This window comes from Cydia strobilella, chromosome 8 (assembly GCF_947568885.1).
Source record: "Cydia strobilella chromosome 8, ilCydStro3.1, whole genome shotgun sequence".
Classification (NCBI taxonomy): Eukaryota; Metazoa; Arthropoda; class Insecta; order Lepidoptera; family Tortricidae; genus Cydia; species Cydia strobilella.
The window spans coordinates 13,292,518-13,313,019 of NC_086048.1; the positions used below are offsets into that span (position 1 = coordinate 13,292,518).

The 20,502-nt window shown below is 35.2% G+C and overlaps 1 protein-coding gene across 1 annotated transcript in view; it reads left to right on the forward strand.

Moving 5' to 3' along the window:
* The window catches only part of LOC134743803 (tachykinin-like peptides receptor 86C), a 60,710-nt gene that overhangs the window by 14,917 nt on the left and 25,291 nt on the right, over nucleotides 1-20,502 (forward strand). The window contains exons 3-5 of the mRNA XM_063677463.1: nucleotides 1,225-1,326; nucleotides 6,841-6,975; nucleotides 12,774-12,851. Of these exons, the coding sequence (XP_063533533.1) occupies nucleotides 1,225-1,326; nucleotides 6,841-6,975; nucleotides 12,774-12,851 (315 nt within the window). The remainder of the gene's footprint in view (nucleotides 1-1,224; nucleotides 1,327-6,840; nucleotides 6,976-12,773; nucleotides 12,852-20,502) is intronic.

The following is a 20,502-nucleotide window of genomic DNA, read 5'->3' on the forward strand; positions in this document are numbered from 1 at the left end:
CTTGGAGAAGTTGCGGAAAGCGCGCACCCGTCTGACGCTCCAAGCTTTCAGCTCTACGCGGAGTTTCGCCTTCGGCCTTCGCATTTGGGCACGTACTATTATTCTGCATTTGATCTTGCTATTTGAGCTACTTTGCATCAGTTTTATACATTAATTTTCGCACACAGTAGCCTAAAACAAAATCAATCATAAAATAGCTATAAAATATCACACTTAATGTTACGTATTTTATTTTTGTATTAATTAAGTAAAACCCATCAAATAAAATCTTTTATTTCTAAATACTTAAATGGACTGATGAGATCACTAAGTAAATACCACGTATAAGAGTTATTAACCTGAGTCATCCTTAACGCAGCTAGGGAAAAAGATATGCAGTACATTTAATTTTTCAATTTGTTCTATCGAAAACTTAGCAATAATATTTTTCTCTTTAGCTTAACTAGCTACTTTTTGATCAGATTTTGTCTTAGACTTTTCTCATCTACATGTTGACAATTATAAATTTATACGCACCGTATCATTAAAATATAGTCTCATTTCATGTATCTCAACGATTAAATAACTAATTTCTAAAGCTATGCCACTGCTGGCATATCGTCTAGCTAGCAATTAAGTGAAAGGAGGGTTCCTTGAATTATTATTTATTAACCAAGATCGATTTGCCCAACAGTAGTAGAATTTTGCTAACGCTCATAAATTAATATTTCATGGGTACGAAAGAGACAAAGGAACTTCAAGGGTGTGACAATTTGTGACCGATTAACATGACTTGCGTTAAAATGGCCAGCAGTTGTCAACAATCAACCCACTCGAATCTTCTAACAAAATGTTCGATTGATATTTTGCTCATCACAATTGAGACACTTCCAATTATGTTAAAGTCTTGGCGTGTGCTGGCAACCGTAGTATTTAAAGGCATTATTACTGCGTCATTCTGATACATATGATTTTATACATTTCACATTGTATTTTGGCTTCTTTTTTAAATTATTATTATTCAGAGCACACTGTGTCCCAGACTCGTGGGGCTCCCACTCCGTGGTTAACTTGGCCCACAACTCGTCCGGCATTCAGCAGACATGACCAGCCCAGTTTTTAATAGCTCGGATTTATGAAAATAGGCTTCTAGGCCTATTATGTTCCTAGCAATTCCGTTTTCGTTCCTTCCTCGAATAATATAAGTTGTCAAGTATTGATTTGAAATCAGTGGTTTATTTACAGTGACTGGGTGTTTGGAGTGAGGTACTGCCAGCTAAGCAACTTCATCGCCAACGTGACTGTTGCAGCTAGCGTGTTCACACTTACTGGCATATCCTTTGATAGGTAAGGTAGCTGTTACATACTGTGTATTATATAGGTAGCATTATTTTCAGAGGGATCCTGTTAGATAAGGTATTTTCTGCCGTTCAAAAGCCTGCAAGTCAAGCAAGCAAGGCTTTAATTAATACTGCTGCCATTGACAAAACTAGGGACCCAACGTCATTAAGTACATTTTGAAGCACAGAAACCCTTAGTTGCTATACCTTTCAACTCAGCCGAACAGGTTACTGGATAGGTAAGTAAGTTACATTAATTTACATCCGATTTAATTGTTTATGCGTTCTATAAAAAATAATAGTTTTCATATTAAAGCAGGAGGCTAATTCATTGATGTCAAAATTATATCTCAATGACGTAATTTTTTTTATTATTCGCCCGTGTGTCGCGCTCCCGTCAATACGTATGTAGATATATCATTTTGAAACCAATATGTATGTTTCAATTGGTCTCCTGAACACAAAGTTCATTCAAAGGGGCATTCCATGAGCTATCCCGTACAAACGCATTTTATTTCGTACTAGCGACCCGCCCCGGCTTCGCACGGGTAGTTCAACTAGTTTACACAAAACCTTTACAAATTATACATATAAACCTTCCTCTTGAATCACTCTATCTATTAAAAAAAAACGCATCAAAATCCGTTGCGTAGTTTTAAAGATCTAAGCATACATAGGGATAGACATACAGACAGCGGAAAGCAACTTTGTTCACTAAGCATTTTTAACATCCATTATAAAGAAAAAAAAATTCCTTTACATGTAAACCTTCAGACAATTTGCGAACAAAAACAAACCGTGGAAAGGCGAAGAAGGTTGTAAAAGGAATGTTGCCCTGATCAATAATTTATGGTCTGCTTTACGCAGACCATAAATTATAATTATGGACCCGGACGAGCCTTACTCGTACTGTTTGGGGTTCGTGATAACGTCGTTGAGAGAAGATTTAGACACACAATCTGTTCCGGAGTGTCAGGCCAATGCTTTTTCATTTATTTAAATGAAACTAGGCGACATTGGGCAATCATATGATATATAAGTAAGTAGTATATATAGGCAAGCATATAAGTAAGTAGTATCGAATAGATAAATTAATTGATTTTCCATGCAATCAGAAGAAGGAAGAATCATTTTCCATTTCACGGTTCAAGATACTTTGGTTCTTAAATACTTACGCTATGAAATATAAAGTGGAAAAACGCTACATGGCGTATAATACCTAACAAATTATATATAAATATAACAAATATATATTTACCATAGCGTGAAAAAATATATACGTATATTTCGATTTAAAAAAAGCGTTAGATACTGTTTCCGGACGTCCCACTACAACTTTTTAAAGACTATCTACAAAGCCGTAAGCAAAAAGTAAAAATAGGAACCTAAGTACATAAGCGAAGAATCAGATATATCTTTTGGTATGCCACAGGGGAGCGTCCTTGAGCCAACCCTATTTTAAATATATAATATAAACCAGCATTACAATTTTTCATTTTAATTTTTTTCAATCCCCATTATGTAGTCTGAGGCATTAAGCCCAAATCCTAATTTGAGAGGAACCCTTTGGCCATCAGTGTGAGACGTAGGTATGTAGGCTGTAAATGGTGATAACAGTAATTGTGAAATTAGATGCTAATGAATTCTGATTTTTTTTTTATCTTTTGCTGAGTATTTCAGACACGTTCTGGCATAATGTGACCCGAAATCTAAATCTAGATAAAGTAAACAGTCCTTTTTGTTTTTAGGATTCATAACCCAAAGGGTAAAACGCGACCCTATTACTATGACTCCACTGTCCGTCTGTCACCAGGCTGTATCTCATGAACCGCGATAGCTAGACAGTTGAAATTTTCACAGATGATGTATTTCTGTTGCCGCTATAACAGCAAATATTAAAAAGAACGGAACCCTTGGTGTGCGAGGCCGACTCGCACTTGTCCGGTTTTTATATGATATATAATAATATATATTTGAAATAGAGCTACTATATAACATGCTTAAGTCGTATACAATCTACCTAATATTCTATCTATCTATCTAATATAAACCCCATAATGCTAACGAGCCCTTATATTGGGGTAATCTTACAAGATAAGCAGGCCTAAGCTATGCTTTGTTTAGAATAGGCAGCGATATGGATATGGCTCACTGATAACATTATTATATGCGTGAAAGTTTGTGTATTTGGATGTTTGTAATGGAACAGCGGATTTATATTAAATTTTGCGCATAGACAAACTCGATAGTTTATACCTCAACCGTCAACCAACGCCTTACAAAAAACGCTAAATAAACTGATTAATTCCTTCTATAAATATATAGGATCATCTGGATTATGTGTTTCTACACAAACAAACTTTTAACGAAGACACACTGCTAGTCCGTAACCGTTCTGGCGTAGTTAAAAATATAAAATTATTTTTATTGTGACTTGTACTCAATTATGAGCGTTTATTTATGACTAAGTAATATTCATACGTCATATCAGCAATTCAGGCTACGATAACTTTCTCATTGAATTGGGAATGAAATTTCGTAATGAATTACATTTATGTGGAATATTTAAACAAGATATCCCTTTTGAAATTATTACCTATTCATATTTATTCGTCAATTAAAATTGCAAACAACAACTGTTTTTGGAAACGTATCAAACGTTTTTATTTTGTTTAGGTTGTGTTAAAATATTTTAAACGCACCTGATTGTTAAGGTCTTCCACATAGCAGTTATAAAACATAATAGGGTGCCTGCTATAGTTATTGGCCAGTATACATAATTATAGTAATTGGCCACTCCTAACAAATCAGAAAGAAACAAGCCAATGGAAGCCTTATTGTTAAGAGTCGCCAATTACTACGTAGTGTCCAATAACTATAGTAGTCACCCTAGATAGTTATAATCTTTTTAGTGCTTGTGCATGCCATCTTCTGCGATCTGTCGCGCGCCTTCGAGATGGTCGATAACCAGCTCCTCTTACAGAAAATGTGGTGTTATGGAATAGGGGGTAACTTTCACAAGTTAATTGCGTCATTCTTAAAAAACCGAACGCAGCGCACTCACGTCCTGAACTCCAAATCTAGTCTGGATACCACTGGCGACTGTGCCGTCCCCCAGGGGTCCACGATTGGAAATTACTTGTTTTTGTTGCTTGTCAACGACATTACGGCTGTTAGCTCCGATGCTGAATACGTAATTTACGCGGATGACACTTGCATCATAGTCAGCGATAATAATACAAAAAACCTTACACTAAAGCTGACCCATGTTATGACCAAAATCTCAAACTGGTTTCGTGCGAACGGTATGCTATTGAACGTGGAGAAAACCAACCTGATCCATTTCCAACTACGAAAGTCCCCCACGACATTTAGAATAAGTCTTGATAACTCCTCAATACCCCAAGTCGACCAAACAAAATATCTGGGCTTCGTTATCGACTCTGGTCTAACATGGTCAGCTCACATAGACTTAATGTGCGACAAACTATCTTCTGCAGCCTTTGCACTATCCAGACTGGCCCCAACTCTTTCAGATGACACTATAAAAAAGGCATATTACGGGTATTTTCACTCGATATTAATTTATGGTGTCGACCTTTGGGGGACAACGGCTGATCGTGAGCGAGTATTTAAACTTCAATAGCGAGCAATACGAATAATCGCGAGGAAACCTTACGACCACTCAGCACACGACTTATTCATTAAGCACAAAATTCTTACATTACCTAGTGTTTACATTTTAGAAGCGTGTAAGTACGTAAGAAGCAATCTCAGCTCGTATAAAACCCCTGAGCAGCAGTCAGGTAGAAGCACGCGCGGTGGAAGTCTCCTTCTGGTGCCGGCCCATACTACCGCTAAAGCGAGGAAATCACTTGGTGTTTTGGGGGTCAGACTATTCAACACATTACCTGCTGAAATCAGAGATATCTCTAGTGATGTCACATTTACTAATAAAATTAAAAAAACATTACTAGAGATGGCGTGCTACACAATCGACGAATTTTTCGCCAGGGTGTCATCGATCCACACACACGATGTAAAAGTCTAATTTCGCTGTTTTCATGGGACATTATTTTCATTGTGAATCTTTATTTTTAATTTATTCATTATTATATGAATTACTATACACTATTTAAAATTATGTGACCAAATTTAGAATTATTTTAATTTATAATTACGACTGACATAGTATATTATTGTATTTCCGTTTTCGCTTTAAGATATATGTATGCGATGATTTGTTTTTAAGTTTAAACGATGTTTACTTTTGTAATTTTATTTTATGTACTCTGGACGTGTAATTCACTTTATCAATAAATATATGAATATGAATATGAATCATCATCATATACCTTTTTTCGCCCACTGCTGAGCATAGGCCTCTCTTCGAGTACGCCATTTGTCCCGGTCCTGAGCCAATCTCATCCAGAAGTGACCCGCAATCTTCCGAATGTCGTCCACCCAACGAGCAACGGACGCCAGGCACAAAAATAATACGGCAGCAAAATTATTTCATAACTATTCCTGTGTAGTATCTTAAGGTAGTTTGTTGACGTCTAATTAATAAAAGACACAACAATGTTCCTGTCTGTTCTCACGTAAACATACGCAAGCTATAGAGCAATCTTGTTGTGCACTGGTATATAAATAACTAATGTTTAAGGTTCCAACAGCAGCACTTGAAAAAGGAATATAGGAAGAGGTAAGAAATATGCTGTAAAAACTTTGTTGTTGAGATAAGTAATAATATTTTAGGGTTTTTTTATTTACTTAAACCGTAATATAAAATTAAGAACCGACCTCATAAAAAAGTATGCCATCATTTTATGGTCTTCATCTACTGGAACGTACTGGATGCTTTCCGAGAGAAAATACACGACTTGTGTATAGCTACTACAAAAAATACTGGAATCACGATAGGTGTGCCCATATTTGGCAAAGTTCTTTTCAAACAAAAAAAAAAACTAAATTGGCCTAGCTGTCTTATAGAAATCGGGGAACATACAAAAACAATATCCCGACGAATTGAGCTTATCCTTTCATAATGAAGCCTTTTTAAGTTATTATCTTGTCGTTTCGTTTTACAGGGAAATTATTGTTATAATGATAAGCAAAGATTTCCCAGCGGAATGGAGAAAAATATAAATTAATGGTTATGCTAAATCGCGAAGAAAAACTAACGCAAGAGGAAATAACATTTTAACGAATTGAAATCAAATATGGATCAAACGTATTGAATACAGCGTCTTCTTAGTTATTTGTTTAGTGTTGTTCTGTTAATAAGATCAAGGGTTCTTAAATGTATATTATTATCTATTGTATAAAATTATTAATATTATGAGGAATATTTCAGACAAGCGTTCAGCTATTATAATTATAATGACTAATTACTCATTTGTTTCCTTATAAACATAGGTATATAAACTTATCGCGGTATTAAATCTATTTATCTCAGTTTATGAATAAATAATCTAAGGTTTACCTCGTAGTAAGAGCTTTAAAACAGTTTTTATTGCAGGTACCAGGCGATAGTGCGACCGATGCGGCCGCGGATGTCTAAGACATGCTCGCTCATCACGATAGCCGTCATCTGGGTGAGCGGCATGCTGCTCGCTGTGCCTTGTTTGCTCTACTCCACTACCAAGGAATACAGGTAATATATACTACCCATAAACCAAACTGGCGACCGGGGTCGTATCACAAACGTTTTCCCTTTTGCTACGATGATGCGATGTGGAAGTCTATACACGGTTTAGTTTGCGGGTACTGTAATCGCTTACATAGATTGCTTGCCTAGTTCTTGGTGCCACTCTACGTTTTTAATCCTGTAATTTTTGGTCAATATTTGTTTGAAAGCACGTCTCTATAAGGTTGCTTCCCGCGGGGCCGAATCTACTGCCGTTGAATCTATTCGGACCCAAATCGAATAAAGAATAAAGCTTTAGTGCGATTAGCAAGTATAAATTTAATATTTTATAGTAGACAAAACCAATGATAAACCATAAGTTAGAAAAAAATACAAATATGTAGGTCGAATTTAAACTATCGTGAGACATATTAACTTAGCGGTTACACTCACGTGTTTTTATTCACTCGTGCGACATGTTTCGGAGAGCCTAGGTCTCCATTTTCAAGCACTAACAGTGCCTGAGTGAGTAGCGGTCACGACGGATGGGCACACACCCAGAAACGTGGGAACACGTGAGTGTAACCGCTAAGTTAGTTAAATATGTAGGTCTATCCGAAATGGATATTACATCACGCATCACACATAATTCGTAAATAAAACTGAAAGCTGTATTAATCAGGAGCCCGTTTCCGATTTCACAACAGGTTTTGATCTTATTTTGATACGACTATGAAGATCGCTCACGCTGATTGATGCTTGCGAAATGAAGTGAAAGTCGAGCGTGAGATGCACGCCAATCGCCAAGACGATTGTCAAGGTCGTGTCAAAACCAGTTCTAACCTACAATAAATTCTTAAATTAGAATAGACCTGCCGGAGAGAAGTATATGAGTATTGATGTTGATGCGTTGTAAATTATTTCTTTGATCTACGGCACGTAGCTAATAACATTGGTGTACACTGCTCGGCGTTTGCAGCAGTCACTCCAGCTGTAAGATATAACCCCCATTTGTACTCCATTATTAACCATGGGACCTTCGTTACTGCCCTGTGAAAAACAATTTAGTAGCTACAACTACATTATACTTTACATAAAAATTAAATAACGTTAAGAGCAAATTATTAGTTTTATCACGAAATAGAAAAAGAGCACTATTGGCTTTGGTTATGCTCAATATTACAGCATTTAATTAAGACACATGAACTATTGAACGTTATTTCGCGCTTAATTATTTAGCTAGAAGGCAGTAGCAACTCTAAAGCGTAATACCGATTACAAATGTAGTTTTAGTTTTCATCATCTTCCACCCTAACCTTAAGCCCTATTAGGGTGATATAAAGTGCCATGCTGGGTGTGTAATGTTTAATATAAATATATATATGATAACATACATTTGTTATAACGCCATTTGATATATTATTATATGTTTTAATGTAATTTTTATTATAAGTTTCCTTTGTTATATTGTGATTTCATCTAAACTATCATTGATATAATGCCTATCGTAATATAAATTTTAAATAGTATATGGACATGTTTTATAATGACATTTGTTATATTATATTTTCATGTAACGTAATACTTAATATAATTTAATCAATTATAAATATATATATTGTATAACCATTTTTAGCATATTTTATTTAAGAATAACGTAACATTTTACATACTTTTTATAACTAGTACGCAGGCCCTACAATTAAATACAAATTATCCTAGTGTAAACACGCCTGACACTTCTTCTTGCTTGTGTGATACTTCTTTTGCTAGCTATTTTATTCTAGGGAGGTCTCAGTTCTAACCTAACCTAACCAAATTATTCACGGATTTCGATTCTGTGGGTGCCGGAGTTCAACCTAAACCACTTTTTTCCTAGGTATTTTATTCTACAGGGGGTCAAAGTTCTAATCTAACCTAACCCTCATTTTGCTAGGTAGTTATTCGTTTGTGCTGACTCGCAGTTTCAACCTAACCTAACCAATTTATATCATGCAACTATTATGCCATACAAATAATTATGTGATATCACTTGTTATAACAAATAATATGCTTTAGAGTATGTAATAATTATGGCAATATATATTAGACGAAGTGTAAATTTATATCATGCAACTATAATGCCACACAAATAATTATGTGATATCACTTGTTATAACAAATAATATGCTTTAGAGTATGTAATAATTATGACAATATATATTAGACGAAGTGTTAATATGCCTTATGACCATTATACCAAGAATTACATTATGTGTACCGTTAATTAGGTATTACGGTACTATGCCATTTATTACGTTATTCAAAGTAACGATATACCAAACTATAATATATGAAAAGTAATTATAACAACTGTAATGCACCCCGCCATGCTTAAAAGTGGCGGGCGGGCCTGTTAATGCATTAAAAACTCCCAAAACATCCCAAAGCATCCTCGGTTAAATTAATTATATCATACCATGCACGTATCACGAACATTTAATTCAGCGCCGTCGGTTCGCCGTTAACTCATGATGGGCCAGCCACGACACCAAACCCAATGAGCTTGCGTTGCTTTCTCTCTCCTTGATCTTGATCTTCGTCATCAAATCATTGTTTCATAACTTTTACCGTCATTATTTTAAACATTACATTAAATGCAGTCAACTTATCGCTGTTCGTCAAAATCAACGGTAATATTCAAATTATCGTGTTTATTCGTGCGTATGAAACGTGTAAATGTAGGTGCCGTAATAAAAAAAGAAACACAAAATACAATTGCATTGAGAGGGTGACTGTCCATTCGCGAGTGAAATTTTTTTCAAGAGAATTCATTCGCCTGTAAAGAAAAAACTCGCTCATCTTTACTCGCTTCTAGCTAATCGTCGGCAGGACAGATCACCTAGATGCACTTAGGTATACCCGAGGAAATTATTTACGTACAATTTAGGTACCTTAACAAGATATCCGCTGAGTATGTTGACCAGTTCACTGAGCTGTTTAACTGAGATGAAAATAGTAAATACCATAACCGAGCGTATCTTATCAAACGAATTTCCGCCGGCTGATTCAGTGCTACATTATTGGTTTCGAATACATCATTTTCCGACGAAGTGTGAATGATAATTTTGTAATTGGTTAACTTCACTACACTTAGTATAAAATTAAATACAGATATAATTCAAATTATTTTAAATGGGTTACTCACGTATTATTCAGTCGAATAAACGCTCGACATGTTTCGATCTAATTTTCGAGGATCTTCTTCATTGCGCACCGCATTTACTGGTCAAGAGCGCGACGTGCACTACGAATCGATCGAAATATGTCGAGCGTTTATTCGACTTAATAGCACATGAGTAACCCGTTTAAAATAATTTTGTAATGTTCGAGTCTCACGGGAGTTTTATAATTAAAACAGACCTTATTTATCTACTAAATATAATATTCCTGAATAATCGACATAAAACAGAACATAACACTTGAAAGAAGGTATAGCCCTGTTTATACTATGGTAATAGGCGCTTTACTTAATAGATAAAACCTTGATGTCTTCCAGATAACATTTGGGTAGATATTCTACTTTGATAGGTATGTTGCAACATTTTTAAATCATTTTTGATCACTTTGTAGTGCCGAATTAAATCAAAGCCAGAAGCAAAATGTTGTTATTTTAATATATCATACCTATCATTTTCAAATATACTCATCGGATCAAAGTAAGTAATTCCTGATCTTTCTTTAGAAATAATCGGATTTGGTCCAAGAAAATTTAAGAATAAGAATAAGTAAACATTTATTGCCACACAAAAAAAAGAGAGATTACAGGAATATATTTAAAAATAACATTAACAGTTAGCTTTATGGGCGACAAAAACCTATGCTGCGCCTGCCTATGCTGGGCCAGCCATTTCATTAAGAATTGACTGCACAGCGCTGATTTTCAGTCCGCCCCCTTACTGAACCACATTGATATGTACGAGTATGCGGGGTATTATTTTTAACAGAAATTTATGTAGATTAATTTTAGAATAACTAAATTAAACGAAAAATTACACGGTTAAACTCTAGCATAAGCATATTTACGTACTATACTCAGGCGTACTATCGCACCTTCGTCAGAATTAATGTCTCATTCTTTAATCACGCTGCGAGTTACCATGCATAAAACGTAAGTAATGAATAAAACTAATCACATTAACACGTGTGTTTATACTTCCGTATAACACACGAAGTTATGAGAATAAATTTAATATATTCAAGTTATGTAAGCAAATGGTGCCTTCCAAGAAGGAAACGAGTTTCTATTGAAAATACTTACCTACCCAAATCCTTAAGGGATTGCCTATCTTTGAAGAATTCTCTCGACATGAGTCTCGATGTCACCAATTTCGAAGATCAACAATAAAATTGTTGTAACCTTAATCACCTTTTTTTACTCTGTTAAATAACCGAATACAATAAAATCTAGAAAAAACATAAATATACAAATTTCATATCCCAGAAATTAAGAACCTCTGGGAGCTGGCTCTTGACAAAACCTACTCGTGCGAAATTAATAATGTTGAACCACTGACAATTGAAATTTATAAGAATGTTGAACCATTTTACTTATAATTTAATTTTTATTGAGATATTTAAATGGAAGGACAGAAGTAAATATGTTTAACATTCTAGATGCCAGTAAGTGAAATGTAAAAGCAAATGAAGATTCTGAATTGTGGTTTCATTTAAAAAAAACCGGCCAAGTGCGAGTCGGACTCGCGCACCGAGGGTTCCGTACATTACACAATTTAAACAATGTATTTTTTATGTGAAACGTGAGTGAAAGGTAAATTGCGGTTTACGATTTATGACTATTAAAAAAAAACTACGCACTAGATCTCGTTTAAACCAATTTTCCGTGGAAGTTTGCATGGACACACATTTTACCACTTTAGAAGTATCTCTCGCGCAAAATTATTCAGTTTAGAATAAAATGATATTAGAAAGCTCCATATCATTTTTGAAGACCTATCCATACATACCCCACACGTATGGGTTAGATGAAAAAAAAAATTTTTGAGTCAGTTCTAAGTATGGGGACCCCCAAATTCTTTTGTTCTTTTTTTATTTTTGTGTGAAAATCTTAATGCGGTTCACAGAATACATCTACTTACCAAGTTTCAACAGTATAGTTCTTATAGTTTCGGAAAAAAGTGGCTGTGACATACGGACGGACAGACAGACAGACATGACGAATCCATAAGGGTTCCGTTTTTTGCCATTTGGCTACGGAACCCTAACAGAAAGACTGCCGTGCAGATGGAAACCGGTGAAGTTTACTGGTTTTATTTATGCACAAACATGTCTGATTGCACTTTTCACACAGACTCAATTTACAATGGTTAATTATTAGTAGAATATGTGACTACACTAATACATAATGAAAGGAATTAAAATACGAGAGTGGGTTTATGGAAATAACAAACTGAGTTTCATAAAAGGTTCACACGAGTTTTAATGCCTAATTATGTAACGTTACAAAATACACTGTCTTATCTTCACACACCAAGTGTTAATAATGTTCAGGGCATTGGTAGGTACTTTAGACCTCCAACGGGAGCTCAATAATCGGCAAAATTATTCACTGATGACCGTCATTAATGATATGATTCTCATCAAGGCATTTGGCGTTGATGGCTGATAAAGATTAATATATTATGGATGATTAATGACTGTTATACTACACCTTGTGTTTGAACAAGTTTCCAGAACTGTGTTACTAAATCTAGGTTTTGTGTAACACAATTTTCTCGGAACATTCTATTAGCACGTCGATTATTAATTCCAAACATTGTTGGCAGGTCGAAAGGCACACTCAAGACGGCATGCTTGCTTGCTTGGCCGGACGGGCTGCCGGACGTATCATACATGGATTTTGTGTAAGTAAAATATTTTAGTTTTTACGTAATAGCTACCAGTACGGCTACCATGAGTTCCGTAAATGACAGTCGAAAGTGAGAAAGTTAAGGAAAATGTATGGAGTAATTGTACAGTGCCTCTACCGGTCACGTAAAAAACTAAAAAAATCAACTGGCACCATGAGTCACAAACGTTTTAACGTGAGTTTTCGATATATGCCTAACTTCACACCTAAAACGTTCTCTTTCTAACTATATAATGAAAACTGAGCCAGAATTATTCTAGGTAAATACTTTACGCCGTTTACGCGAATAAACGTGACAGATGTCATCGAAAAATACGTGCGTTTTCGATGTGACATTTTCCGTCAACTTGGAAACAACAATATTTGAACGAAATATTTTTATTCGGATGTTTATTACCGTTTTATCATGTTACAAATGCATTTCCGTTATTAAATTATCATTTAAATGCTTAGTTAATCATTGTAATTTTATCACGAATTACCTAAAACACACGAAAAAACAGAAATATTTGAACGTACGCTAAGAGTGTCAAACAGTCAAACAAGAGGCAAGTGCCCGTTTAGAAAATAATATTAAAATAAATAACTACACTGTGTAAAGTTCGGTCGAATTAAACGCCTTATATTAAAACTTTTGTTCCTCCAAGAAAACAACCCCACAAATATAATGATGGAGTGTTATTGTAAGGCCTAATCCTATCAGACAACCTGCCATGTCTGTCCATCGATGTCTTTATGATGTCTCGATACCTTTTCAAAATGCAAGGTAAATATACCATATGATTAGTGACGAATGTATAAAGTATGAATGTGTACCTATAATGCTTAACGTAGGTAGCAGTAAACTTACTAAATAACCTATAAACTTATTCTTTTTCAGGAGTATAAAAACAATGATAGTAGCTGATGAAACTTGGTAACTTAAGTAACAGCTATGGAACTGTATGATCACAGCCACATCATCCGATGTGGCCGAATGTGCAGTATTCTGGATGTGACCTGGCCAGTAAACATCATTACACATTCAGAAATTATAACAACAGGAAGATATCTGAAGAATATAGTGTTATACAGTGCTTTTTAAAAACTAAATAAGAACTAAAAATATGTTGGTAGTGAAAGTTAGATGTATAGTTGATAAATCACCTAAACCTGAGTAATCTTTAGGTACTTTAACTGCTTCGAACTACATATCAATGCAATTTGTAAATAAAATAGGCCACAGGCAACTCTGGAAATTCTAAAAATGTTATATAGTCATAGAGGTAGATTATGCTAGATATTTAACTTTGTGAACACGCTAGAAAAATGATGTACCTTCTGGAACGCAACAATATTTCCAAGGTTGTAATAAATAATAATAAAAGAAGTGGTATTTTTTGTTTAATAGGTTTGTAGCATATTTGGTAAGTATGTACAACTAACAGTAATAACTACATCTCATACTAACTTCATATATAAGTATATAAATAAGACTATATGAGATTTGATAATTTAGATTATCATAGTAATACCATTTTTGTTTGCATTTGCGTGGATCTAATCTGCTTGTCATTAGACCCAGTTCACACATACAGTTTCTGATACAGAAAATCATGTGTAATCAAAACAACACTATGGTTTAGCAAGAGGTGCATATGCATATATATATATGTATAACATTTAAAACTCGCGTTTTGATCACATATTAGATTAGGCCCCATTCGCACGAGAGCTTAAAAAGCGTCGCGTTAAAACCCGACGTTGGAGCTTTTTTACCGTTTCTGATATTTGTGTTCATATGAACGCTTAAAAATCACAATCACAGTCGTACTCCCTGCAGTCCCTGCCTTGTGGAAGTGTAGTAATAAAAACACGCTTCATTTTTTAAGTAGTTTATTTGCGTATTCCGGTAAAAATGGTCGGGACTCGACTTCTTGAATTAATAATTCGGGATCGAGCTCCTACATAGTTATTTGTTACGAATGGTACGATATGCGTTATGTATTCAAACGCGTCTCGGCAGAGCCATGACGATTGACACCAAAGATTGACACCGAAAGCCATCTGACAGCAGCGCCGGCGCTTTTATAACGCTTGTGAGAACAGATACACGGAGTTCCGTATGCTCAATTCAATTTACGGCCAACGCTCAACGCCGAAAATCGAACAGTGCTCGATAAAAACCGGCCAAGTGTGAGTCGGACTCGCGCACCGAGGGTTCCTTACATTACACCAGGGGTCGGAAACCGGTATTTGCTCCATACAGAAATACCGGTATTATTACGTTCTTTTTCGTTCTTTTGTTTATAATTTCATTTTTAATGGGACGTTTTAATAATGCAAAATTGTTTCCTAAATACATGATTCAGTCCTACGTAATGAGCATAAATAAAATCCAAAATATTGGGCTATTTCGGGTTTTTTTTTAAATACCGGTTCCGAGCCCTGCATTACACAATTTAAACAATGTATTTTTTATGTGAAACGTGAGTGAAAGGTAAATTGCGGTTTACGATTTGTGACGTATTAAAAAAAAACTACTTACTAGATCTCGTTGGTCGAAGTTTGCATGGTAATGTACATCATATATTTTTTCTAGTTTTATCATTCTCTTATTTTAGAAGTTACGGGGGGGACACATTTTACCACTTTGGAAGTGTCTCTCGCGCAAACTATTCAGTTTAGAAAGATATGATATTAGAAACCTCAATATTATTTTTTAAAGACCTATCCATAGATACCCCACACGTATGGGTTTGATGAAAAAAAAATTGAGTTTCAGTTGTAAGTAACCTCTAAAATCTAATGCAGTTCACAATATACATCTACTTGCCAAGTTTTAACATTATAGTTTTTATAGTTTCGGAAAAAAGTGGCTGTGACATACGGACGGACAGACAGACAGACAGACGTTTCCGTTTTTTGCCATTTGGCTACGGAACCCTAAAAAGCGCCGCGCTTAAAAACCGCCTTCGTGTGAATACATACATGGTTATCCATTTGTCATTCAAACGCTTTTTTAACGCGCGTTGAAAAAACTCTCGTGCGTATGGGGCCTTATTTACCGACTATAGTTGGTTAAACCAAATTGGCAGTAAATAAGAACAAAAAACTATACTCATCCTTTTCTTTTGGGTGCTAGTACCAGTGAAAGACAAAGATAGTATGATTCTCTGTGTGTTTGATATGAGCATGAATCTAGATTCATGTTTGACAAACTATAGCAATTTTATTTGGTATGAAGTTAGCTGCATAGTTCGTACGAGCGCGTTTAATAACCAACTTCAAGTATATTATTATTTAGTCGATGTGGCCTTGTTCAGTTACGCGTTTGTACTTACAATTTGTCCTCTAATTTGTTTGTAAAACTTATGAAAGTGGCTACATTAACTATGGATGAAGTCGTTTCTTGTGAAGGGAAGGGATGTGTCCACGTATTACTCAACGAAGGCAAGGTAAAATCGTTAAACTTTGTAGAAAAACGGGATATCATTTCCGCGCCAAATTCTACACACGACTTTTGTATTCTCAGATAAGTCAGTCGCATAAGAGAAAATTCTGTACGGCCGTTTACAAAACACAAGGGATTGTTGTTTTACTTCAATTAAGGCGTAAATAATTAGTGTGACAGAGAAAAATGCCTGCAACTTGCAAACTTCGGTGTTCGCGGTAGGCCCTGATATGTTTGTAAAATTCTATCTAGTAGTAGTATGAGTATGCCCTGTGCGCTATGATTAGCTTCCCTCGATACGCTAGGAAATTCATTTGAGTACAAAGAGTGAAGATTGGACAGTAATTACGAAAACATAATCTTTCGGTTTGCCTTACTCCAAAACTCTAGGCACGCCACTGATGATTTAGCCCAGAATTTTGAATTCAGAGAATTATAAACATTATATGATAGCTTAAATAATATTATTAATATTAAATTAACAATAAACACATACATATATACAATAAAGTAAATTACGTTGACTGCGTAGACGTGAGCAAATATGTCAATGTCAAAACTGGTAGTTTGCTAAGGATTTCGATAGGTAATTTACCGTTTACTCATACGTTTGATATTTAGTTCTTTAGGTGACACCTAGAGGCGCTGTACAATACTCCGATATAATTCTTGCTCTGTTTTTTAGTATACTTAGAAAGGGACAGCATCGTTTGCAGTGGAGTGAAGTTGGGCACATAATACGTAAACCGACGTAAATATGTGACGTACGGCGCGTTTATTCACTTAACGTAAGTGAAATTTACTCTGGCAACTGATGGTAGAGGTACAGTTCGCTCAGTTTCAAAATTGTAAGTAGTATGTGAACCACTGTTGGAAATTTGTATTTTTCTGACTCTGTGCAATGTGCATCGTTTATTAAAATAGGTTGTAAGTTGGATGCGCATACGCATGGCTCACTCTAGTGCTATTAAAAATGATACCGATTGGAAAACACCTTGAGCCCAAAAATGAGATGTCATTAAAAAAAAATTACGAGATAAATTCATTTTTCTTTTCTCGAGGATTTTGTGTCTGACGAGTATGTGCGAGTGTATTAAATAACATTAATTAGACAATTCATTAATAATTTATCTAGTTTAAGTTTTTAACTATCGACATCCCTAAGTTTGATTGATAGAAAATCGAATCTAAATCGGAAATAATTAAGTACAAATGTATACTAATGGGAACATTTGTTTTTCAGAACTTTAAAATTGACACTTTTTAGGTATGTACATATTTAATTGAACCAAACTCTGGCCCTAACTGTATAAAATAAAATTACCTTTACCAGTTATTTCCCATTTGGGAAATTGACCAGTAAATTACCATTTTTCCCAACGTTACCAAATACCGGTAAATTCAATTTTTGTGGGTTATGGCATGTTTTTACTTTTTACTTTTGTGATAGTATTAATTTTGTTAAATGCGATTAGAAATCGTAATTTTGTCTTTGCCTCGCTTGTTTTTAATTATATTAAGATACTTTTGAGAAAAATATAATGTGATAAAATTAGTGGCTCTGTGAGCTTTGGACCTCGCGAAAAGTTTTATAAGCTTAAAAAATGTCAAAATAAAGAATGCAATGCTTCGTTGGGTCATTATCACAGCGAAGTGTCCTTAACTTAAGTCCTTTCTACCATTTTGAACATACTTGGAATGAACTGTCGCCTGCGGTATTTCCGGACCGATATGACCTTCAAACCTTCAAGAAAAGAGCGTATTCCCATCTTAAAGGCCGGCAACGCACTTACAACCCCTCCGGTGTCCATGGTCGGCGGTAATCGCTTACCATCAGGTGATCCGTCTGCTCGTTTGCCTCCTATTTCATAAAAAAAAACATTCCAAAAACGAAATATGTTTTCGGAATATGTTTAAAGTGGTAGAAATTCATGACTTGACAAAGTAAGTAAGAACATTGGTTTTGTTAAATTAACCAAATTTTTACATTTTAGTTTTATTTTCTCCTAAAAACTTTAATTATTTAACATGTAATTAGTTTTGATTGTGAACAGGCAAGGAGTAAATTAACTGGTAATATTGGGAAATTTACCGGTAAATTTGGAAAATTTCCCAGTAATTTTGGTAAAGTTTTTAATTAGTTAACATATGTTAATTTATTTAATTTCTTATGAAGCAATAGTGTATGTGTAATGTTTTAATGAAAAAAAAAAGAAACATGGTCTATAAAAGAAAAAAATATAGTTTACCGTCAGTTACTTATTTTTGGGAACGTTACTGGGAATTTACTCGCCACATCACGATGATCAGAATGGAACTCATTAATGAGGCATAGTGTACGTTTGGCGACTTGTCCTCTTCTTTATGTTTGTTAAGCAACTTAAGTTTTTAAGACATATTTTTGTCAAGTTCGAGTTCTGATGATGAGACCCACGAGGAACCGAGGGAACTCCTCAAATGTGAAAGGCATACATATAGTGATTTTTGTATTTTCATCAACAAATCCAGCATTTACATTTAAAAAAGTGACATTTGATGAAGTGGAACTGCTGATGATGATCAGAATGGAACTCTTCAACGACACAGTTCACGTTTGGCGATTTATTCTCTTCGTTATGGACCAGACCCAAACTTGGACCTGGACTTTTTTTTTACTGCGATCCTCACAGAACCGAACTGCTATCAGAAAAGTGGGTTAGGTTAGGTTAGAACTGTGACCCATACAGAAACGAAATGCTATCAGAACATTAGGTTAGGTTAGGTTAGAACTATGACCCTTACAGAAACGAAATGCTACTAGAAACGTGGGTGGTTTTACCTCCTTTTAGTTAGGCAAAAGATGCTGTCGTTTTCATATCATTGTCTGGAGTGCACCATCAACAATAAGTAACCTTTCAACGGCATCCCCCATTGAAGCCGGTTTTTTTTCTTAAAAAATATTCTTTATGTTATTCTCGAACTCCCCATCAGCACACAAACCTCCATAAGGTTTTGCCTACGATGGGCTTTGTAATAATCTAACAAATTGTAATTTGTTTCCTTATTCAATAAATAAAAAATAAAACTACCTACCGTACAGTCCGGTACAAAGTCACATATAAATAAAATGTCGTCTACATACCTAGGCGTAGTGACTCACGCTAGTCAGTTAATTAATCGTCCACGAGACTTATCTTGGACGTAAGTAAAACGTGATTAATGTGCCTAAACGATATATGGTTTGCTTAAAGATCACTGAATTCATTTAGATGTCACATTTATCTAGACGGACTATTTAGTAAACATAGTGCTTGTTACACACATGTTTAATATTATAAAAATAGGTGCTACGAGTATAAACTATGATTACACTTAGTTCTATATAATATACATACAGTACCAGGGAACCTGAAAAATATATTTAGCTGCAGAGAAAAGTGCGACACTGGGGCGTAAAATGCGCAAACAACTTTAATTATGCTTGGTTTCGGGCTCAAACGGTAAGCCCTGACAAACCCAGTTTGTGCTAGCTACAACAATGGCACCATTGAAGTCTTAATCGTATTATTAGCAATATTCGGTTTTTAGTAAATTATACCAAATGAGTTTCTGCCACATAAAAATTCGTCTAAAGAAAAACATCATCATCGTCATTAAGAAAAACATCGTGAGGAAACCGGACTAATCCCAATAACTAGGCCAGTTTACCATTTAGGTTGGAAGGTCAGATGGCAGTCGCTTTCGTAAAAACTAGTGCCTACGTCAATTCTTGGAATTAGTTGCCAAGCGGACCTCGTGAGCCTGGGGTCCGCTTAGCCGTGACAACATGCCAGGACAACGCGAGAAAGATGAAACATTCGTCTAAAATCGATTATGCCAAGTTTAGTATGTTACGCGAAAAGCCAACAAAGGTATGCCAAATAGGGGGAACCCACTGAAACGATTTCTGTAGTAGGGCGTGTCCGCCCAATACCAACTCTACACAATATGGGTTAAATGCCCATTACATTATGTACAGTCAAATAATTTAATTTCCAACCCATTTTGTACCTTGCCACAGTGACAATAGTATGAGGCCTCTTAGCAACTTTCACTGATTGTCACTGTGACAAGGGTACGAAATGGGTCGGAAATTAAATTATTTGATTGTCAAGTACTTAAAGGTAAAGTCAATTTTTTATTCCGTAGACTAAAATGACATTTCATGTGTTGCTAGTTTTTTACGTCTTATATT